The sequence below is a fragment of the Atta colombica genome, unplaced genomic scaffold, assembly GCF_001594045.1.
Source record: "Atta colombica isolate Treedump-2 unplaced genomic scaffold, Acol1.0 scaffold210, whole genome shotgun sequence".
In the NCBI taxonomy this organism is placed as follows: Eukaryota; Metazoa; Arthropoda; class Insecta; order Hymenoptera; family Formicidae; genus Atta; species Atta colombica.
The window spans coordinates 35,963-45,064 of record NW_017259306.1 but is presented as its reverse complement, the minus strand read 5'-3'; the positions used below and the strand labels follow the sequence as shown (position 1 = coordinate 45,064).

General features: G+C 31.9%; 1 protein-coding gene across 1 annotated transcript in view; it reads left to right on the top strand.

Annotated features, from left to right (window-relative positions):
- LOC108687631 (gamma-aminobutyric acid receptor subunit beta) overlaps nucleotides 1-9,102 on the top strand; it is a 75,333-nt gene that overhangs the window by 35,646 nt on the left and 30,585 nt on the right. Inside the window, 1 exon segment of the mRNA XM_018193507.1 lies at nucleotides 5,941-6,038. Coding sequence (XP_018048996.1) covers nucleotides 5,941-6,038 — 98 coding nt within the window.

Genomic DNA, 9,102 nt, shown 5'->3' with positions numbered 1-9,102 from the left:
ATTATATAATTGATTATAAACAGATATAATTATAAAAACAATTCACATACGCACATATAAAAAAATATATTTATTTTTGAAAATAAAAAATAACAAATAAAGAAGAATGTTAGAAAAGAGCCGATTTTTGTTCAAAAAGATAAATAAAAAAAATACTTAGTATTTTCTTTTATAAATTTTTATCTTACACAATAAAGTTATTAAAAAGTTCGTTTGGAGAAATGAGCAAAAATATTGAAATTTAAATACATCATGCTCAATTTTCCAGATGTTTCCTAAATGCTATAAACTTTTTAATAATTTTATCATATTCAGGAGATTAAAATCTATAAAAAACATTCCATTTATATCTATTTTGGGCAAAAATCAATTCTTTTTTATCTTTCCTTGATATGAGACAAATGAGATTAAATATCAGAGTTAAATTCACATAATGATTAAGTAAAAAAATTCTTTCACTTTAGTTCACTGAAATTTTAAGTTTGCTGAAAGGGCAAAAAAACAAGGAAAAGCAACTTGCTACTTATATGTATCGATTTGAAGCTTACTGAACTAGAAATAAATAAATTTCTAGAAAAAAATCTAGAGACGGTTTCTCATCTTTTCTTAAAGGCAAGGAAATGCAACGAGTCGGAAAAGTTAAAGAAACAGGAAAAGAAGACAGGACAAACGAAAGGAATAGATGCTGGCGGAGGATGCACAGATCGTGTGCAGAAGAAATGTTGGAGTCGGAGGTTAAGAGCTCTTAGAAATCCGAGAGATTGAAATTCGAGGCATCTTCGTTCGCTTGGACAGTCCTTCTTATTTACGAGATTTTCAATTACACCAGCTCGGCCCAGGCACCGTAATGTCTGCCATTTTTCTTCAGTATACGCGTCACGTGATTGCGCCACGGTAATACTATTAAATCAGCCGTCCGCACAATTGCGCTACAATCATTCCTCTACCTGCGACCAAATTTCTGCTATTTCGCACTATTAAATATCAAAGCAACATCAAGAGGAATTTATCAATAATAACACTAGATTGACAAATATCACAGTCAGGGAGATATTTATTATACATATTAAGTATGGCGGAATACATTTGCAATTGCATTAAAGAATTATGAGAATATGATTAAATTTCTGTAATCGAAATTTCTAATTAGAATGATATAAAATTTGATATAAAATTATTAATCGACCTAATTTCAATTGAACATATTTATCCGTGACGATCGTTATTAATTTAATATTACGCCGCTTCGCATGTGAAAATAGCAAAGCTTGTACACTGGCCGTGTCCATCCCGATATACACTTCTAATAAAATGAAAATCTATAGTTTACGTACACTATAGATTTTCAGTACTGGCAGTGTATATTGGAACACGACCCCTGTCGAGTTCATAATTCGAAACAACATAGAATAGCAAGAAAAATGGATTTCTGCAAAGCACAGAAGAGACTTTCTCGTAAGATCTAAGAAACGGGCGAGCTTCTGAAAACATTGTCTGGCGCTTTTGGAGCAATGAAGCATGAAACGCTTAACTATGGCGTGACATTTCTCCAACGGCGTTCTTGAAGATCCGTGAAAGAGATCCGCACGTTCTTTCGTCTGGAACATAGACATCCACAAAACCTCTCCCCAGCTTCGTCAATACTAACCTCGAAGGATATCTTTCATATATATTTCAAACGATCGAAAATGTTATCTTTCTTCATGAAGGATACCCTGCCCTTTGCTATCTTTTACGAGCAAGCAAATGGATCCAAATCTCGATTTGAAATGGATTAAAGAAATTGAAGAACAGCAAAACCTTTACGTTGTGTTTATACAAAAAGTATATCATAATAAAATCTGCCTATTTAAATATTTATTTAAAGCGAAAAAAACGCATCCACATCCATTATATTGATATACATTTGATTGATGTTAACAGTGCGTTAATAAAATAAATTATACAAAAACGAAAATATTGTTGAATTGAGCGTTCTATTTTTTTATCATATGTATGGAAGAACGATTTTGTTGAAATATATAAAAATTTAGCAAGATATAGATCTAAAAATAGTTTTGTTGGACCATCAAAATAATTACATAGGAAACTCAAGCATGATGAACAATGCTGCAAAGTTTTGACATTCTAGCAATCAGTTTGAATATTCTGCATAATTATTTAAACAGTCCAACAAAATAATTTTCGGATTTATATGTAGCTAAATTTTAAGATATTTCAACAAAATCGTGTTTTCTGTGTATTTATCTGTGTATTTGAATAATTAATATGAACGTTTAACATAATTAATTATAATAAACATGATATGTATATAATATATACGCGGTAGTCTTAAATATTTTTTTTAATACAATAAAACAATTTACTGATTTCTCTTTATTCCGTTTACGTATAATCGTCTTCAATAAAAAGATATTTTATAGAAATATATTTCGTTTTGTTACGTTATAAACAACATTTGTATGGAAATGATGACTCTTCGTAATGTGTCGAGAAACAATTTATCTATATTTTCATGCATGTATTTACACGATATCATCTACATCGTATTATTCGCACCTTGTTCCCAGAGTAGATATCTGCATCCAATCGATACAACTAACCTGTGACCTATTATCGCAGCTTGGCAGCGAGCTGGCTTCTTCGTTATGAGATATCGTTTCGCGAGATTTAGATTATGGTGGTTGTAGCAAATTATTCAATAAAACTTTTTCCGAGACGCATATAAACATCTAAAAATACTTTGTTCATTAAGTTTTTCACTTTATTCTAAATCATTCTACAAAAATAATTATATATTTTTAATTATAATTTGTTATAAGCATATGTAGATATATAAATATTATCATTGTATTATAAAATTATCGACTGTAGAAAAACAAGTTGGCGCATAATATATTGCACCGAGATAATGACTCTTCTATTTCTTTTCTTCTCTCTATGTCTAAGGCGTTTAATATTTTCTGTTTAATTTAATAATTTTAAAGTAATATTATTCATTTTCCAAATTTTTAGTTTTGCATAAAGGAATAGATACAATCTCAAAATAACAATTGAGGCTTTCACTAAAAAACTTGATGTTTTGAATCACGAAATAGATCAGGTACTTAGACAGCGGTTATTTCCTTGATTTATAATTGATTACAAAATCCCGTGAACCTAATCGCGGGGACACATTGTAGATTGTATAACTCACGCTTAGAATCTTGGTCAGTGGAATAGAACGCGGCAAACATGCACGATCTTGATTAGTCTAATTCGTGCAACACTTTACAAGCTTGCTAGGTTTACTTACTTCTATTGTAGGACTATGCGCGCAAACTGATGTACGATACGTCTCTCGAACATTCTGCTAACTCATATGTATATTGGTAGGGTCAAGGCTTTTCTTACATCTGTTTTACTCAATGATATGAAGTAACGCACGAATCAAGCACGCACGAAGAAACACTATTATTAACCCAATTAACAGAAATTATCAAAGACTTTCATCAAACATTTATACTTGAAAATAATCACTTTTGTTAAGGCGATGGATAATAAGTGAATTCATGGTATCAATATAATGTTTCCATCTATTATCTTTTTTCAACATTATTTATCTATTGTATATATCTATGTCGGAATAGAAAAGATACAGTAATTACGGTAATTATACTAAGAAAAACATCAATAAAAAATACAAACAAAACGAATTCGGATCATATGAATCAGATTCCTGATTATATTGTAATTAAATTTGCGATTATTTCGACCAATTGGATTTAACTATAAGTATATAATTTACCTTTCTAATTGAATTTATTAAAATTCAATGAATGCAACAAGTATACCTTTTATCATATCAATGTGCTATTATTTTATAGAACTTAAATTCCTTGATTTAGTAAAAAATGTACCATGCAACGTCTTATCATAAAAATTTTAGAACAAGGAAAATTGTCAAACCAAACACAGATCATTGCAAGTAAAATGAGATTACGTTCACCTATATAATGCGATTTCTGTTGTTTCTATTGTTTCGACTAAAGTATGCAGCAATTCGTACTTTCGACTAGAAATGTCTGTAGATATCGCTAAGATATTGCGTGATCCAACTAACGTTACTATACGTGGCTTCGTGTGATCCGGGAATCAACACCGCGCCAAGTGATTATGGTCTTGGTCAGCCCAAGCTGAGCCAAGCAGAAAACGTTTTCGGATCGAGTTGCTCCACTTAGTGGAACCGGAATCGGCTGCTGCGCCGTTGTAGCCATTAGATCGGGCTCTCGTAGGTACTGCGGAACCGTATCAGCTCGCGAACTCAAGAGCCGTTTGTTTGGCTGACCGAGACCATCCGTATCTACTGACCCGTTAAGTCAAGAACAGACTCTGTACTTTATACCCCGAACCTTTGGGCGTATCTATCTCTCATGGTCGTGTATGTCATACAGGCTGTTACAGTATCTTCTCTCAAACTTTCAAATAATGCTAATACTAGTATCTATATCAGTTCAGGAAAGAATTTGTGACGTCGTAAGATTCAATAGTTGCATAATTTACAAAAGATTATATATTTCGATACCATTAATTAAAAATTCTTGTTTAAAAAAATATGCAACGTATTGTTATAAAATAATTCACTATTATTAAAATAATTTCATAATTTATATAAAATGCAGTTATTTATTACAATTGTTATAAAATTATTATGTACTTATAAAAAAAAAGTTTTCAAAAGAAGATTCTTAGCAAAAAAGACTGTATACTACTATATTATATTGTTACATATAGTGTGTAAAAAATATTCATACAAGGAATTTTGTTATAAAAAAAAGTCTTATTTGTAGAAAATAAATATTAATTAACAATTTTATACAATGAATATATTCTGTTCTAACATAAACAAATGAAATTCCTGATTTTAAAACTAAATTTCTCGATTGTACAAATATTTTTTGAGCGTCCAAATAATAAAATTTTTAATTTTCACTTTTTAAATTAATATATTTTCTATAATTAATACACATCTTTTTTGTCCATATAATTTTAAGAAATGTACAGTCTATTTTATTCTTTATGATAAATAAAAAAATAATCAATTAAACGTCAAATTTATGAAATCATTGTATCGATATTGATGAGACATTTCTCGCTGGATGTTTAGCTTTTAAAAATAAAATTAAAAAAAAAATATTTTTTCTGTACGCAAACTTTTTGCACTCACTATAAATATAATGTGTGTTAAAATGATCTACTGCTGATTTACTAAATTGTAATAATTTGATAATTTTTATCCGGATTGAAATATATTTCTCGCAATTCAAAAAAATTTTAATCACGCAAGCTAGCTTAACTGAAAATAGGGTAAAGCGAAGTAATTTGGATAAGTATATATAGAAACTTCCTAGAAATTATATAAAAGATTAAGATCGCATAAAGTATTTAATTAAACATACAAAATACATACCATTGTACCAACAGTGCACATTTTATATATTTAATTAAATACACTATGCAACTTCAATATTATAATACTCTCTAAATTTCTTGGAGTAAAATCTCACTCCAAAACTTAAAATACTGTCACTAATGAAAAATTTGCACTTTTGAACAGATTTTCACTCATTTTTCGGAATAAAATTATTTTCAAATGGAAAAAAATCTCCAAAAAATAGTGAAAATCTGCCATTCTTATTCAAGAATTGAAATTTTTTCAATAGTGCAGTGCTTTAACTCTTTCGGAATGAGATTTCACTCCAAGAAATTTAGAGAGTACAATTTGAAAATTTCAGTTAATCATATCCAAATTACCCCGTTTTATCTCATTAATTAAATCGAAACAAATACTAAAAATATAAAAAGACTGCAATTCTTCTATACATATAACTAATTTTAGAACGCAGTTATAAGAGTTTTTATAAGGAAAATGTAAAATATGAAATTCTTATTCGTTTACAGAACTGCCAGCGGCAGTATGCTGGGCGACGTGAACATCTCTGCGATACTGGATTCCTTCTCCGTCAGTTACGATAAAAGAGTAAGGCCGAACTACGGAGGTGAGTAAAGACTCGATTTTCTCTTACGATATACGAGATCATTCGTGGATTTTATACCATGCGCAAAACTTGTCAATATATTGATTGAATATCGATATATTCGACGTGTTTATTCAATTAACGATCAATTTCAATTAACGATTAATTTACGTACGTGAAGTAATTTGCGTTGGAACAAGTTTTGCGTTCGGCACGATGCTTTTTCCGTTTCATTGTTTATGATCGTTGCACTATTACGTGAATCTAAAACGTTACCTTGCAACTAACGAAAATGAGGGAGTTAGATGACGAAAGAAACTAAATATTGACACACCGACGAAACCAATCAATTGGCGAACAAACAGAAAACCAGACTCTCTTTTAATTCCACTTCGTTCGCTGCAAGCACAAAAAAAAGCTTTTTACGTGTGCTCGGATAAAAAAAAGATAAAATAGTACCGTATTCCACTTTAATGCAGTGCTGAGATAAAAGAAATTGAAGAACAGAAGACGGTGGGTAAACGTAGGATTTATATACCTAAAAACATTTAATACACGAAATCGATACGCGATAAATCAAAATATAAAGCACAGGCTTTCGGATTGTTGTAACAATAGTGCGACATAACGGTTAAAGCTCCGGCGAAACGCTCCAGGAAATATTTTTGACGTCGCTTATCATCTCCCACGTTTTACCCTACAAAAAACGACGAGTTTTCGATGCTTTCGAGCATACTACCGTTTCCATAAAACAACTCTGACAGGAACAGCGCGGCAGCACGTGTACGCGAATCGCATCCTGTTTCCCGGCAAAGGAGTAATTTGCAGTTTACCACGCGGCTCAACCGCGCGACTACCGAAAAAGAAATACCGATAAAACGATGGCAGACAGCGTTTCTATCACGGAGATGGAAACAGCACGTGACTCCCTAAAGATAAAAGTGTAAAGCACAAAGCGTTCTCTTTTACCTCATGATCAATCCGCAATAATATACAGCTTGCACGTAATTTGTAGATACCGACTTTTGTGTGAAACAGTCGTTTCAAATAAATGCCAGACGTTTATCGACTACCAAGCGCGATACGATTTTGCAGTCGAATAAACGCGATGCTTATAAAATATAGGGTTATTAAAGAGCCATTAGTCCAGTTTCGAGTAAGCACGCTCGCTATTCGAGAGTCAGTTAGAGGCAATTAGTGCCAATGGACGGCCCGTCCCATTTTCGGCTCGATAGGCCAAAAAGCGATAGGCCCCGCGCGCGTTTAGGTCGGTCATCCTTGGATTCGCGGACCGATTATCGATGTCAAAACAGCTACAATTATAATTCACGTGTCGATGATTTTATCACGACAAAGTCGCATTTTCGGGGGTGGCCTCGTAGAGGTAGGGCGGGGCTGGAGCGCTTCGATAAAACTCGGATCGATGCTGGGACGCTCCACGGGTTGCCACGGGTTACCGTTAACGGCATCTCCTCTCGGACTACACAGAGACGCAATATCTCGTCTTCAATTACAACTTTGATTTTGATTTTACTGTCGCGTCTTAAATGCCTCCTTTTGTCACTGGGTTCTATTTCAGAACCACACTCATACTTTCGACTCTCAGTATCGCGATTGCTAACAAAATGTGACATCTCGATTTCATATAACTGTTCTATTTTTCTTCCAACCAAAAAAGAATTCAGAGTTTAATTGACCGAGAATCATTTCGGTTCTTCATTTTTGAAGAAGTTAAAAATGTTTATCGTATATTAATCCAAAATGTTCTTGTCCTCGCAGTTATAATTATTACAAGTCAGATATAAAAATCGAAAAAGCGGTTAACTGAATAATTAAAAGTTCAAATTCGTATGCTGAAGGTAGTTAAAATTATGAATTGCAATTATTAATTCTCGCAATAAAATAAAATAAATACAGTATTCAGCATATTATCATTTAATTACATTCCATGCAATTGTTAAACATGCAAACCGTTTATTTTATCTGAATATTATTCAATTTATTATTTTACAACCACAAGTTGTTTCAGCAATATTAAAACAATTAAAAATTTACTAACTGATTTTTAATGCAATAACACACTTTACCGTTGCAATTATAATGAAATCGTAGGGCAAAAATATGTATTATTAATATATCGTTTATTTTTAAAGCTGTATTAGAAAAATGCATTACTGATGACTTACTTTGCAGTAAACTCGAGTTGACAGTCAGGCATAAAAGACGATCATTTCATTTTCCGGCAGGATCAAGTATACAGGTTCCTATCTCGACATATCGCAAAAAAATGCACTAAATATATCGTCTAGATTCGAATCGCCGATATCCGCATCTCTCGCCGCTCCCGCGTATCGATACATGGAATCCCCGGAAGGATACAAGTTTCTAACATTTAAAATTTAGATCGGTACGCGGACATTACGGAAACGGACACGAGAATATCGCGGATAGACGGGATAAGCCGTTGCTCTCTTCAATACGTAGTGCTTCATTGGATATTCCCCGGAGCGCAGCCGGATTTTCAAACGCGAGCTCTATCGTTGCCATCCAAGGCCTACGGAAAATGACAAAATACGTGACGAGAAACTTGAAACGTTTGCACTCTATAAATTGACTGTCGTAATGATAAACAAAAACTTTTCGCATTCGCATTAAAAAAGAAACTCTATAACACTAAAACACAACGTTGACTCGAATTACAACAAACAAAGCAACTGAAACTTTATATATATACGTGCTTATATATATTTTATAAAATACGATATTTAATAGAGTTATCAAATATTTTTCATCAGTTCAAAAGAAAAACTGTGTAGTCTACTTAAAAGTTTATACTAAAAAATAATTTTCCAATCTTAATATAATTTACTAATAAATTTAATTCAATATAATATTTAATATTATATACGTAACGCATAATGAAAGGAAAAAAATTCATATACAAAAATATTCATAAAAAAAACATTATCGTAAAAATATTTATAGTTAGCAAATATCAATTTACGTAAGGTTGAACTGCAATTTTTCGATCAGATGGCTGATTATTAATTTTTGTTCTTTCGCAGTTACATCATATGTGTTTGAA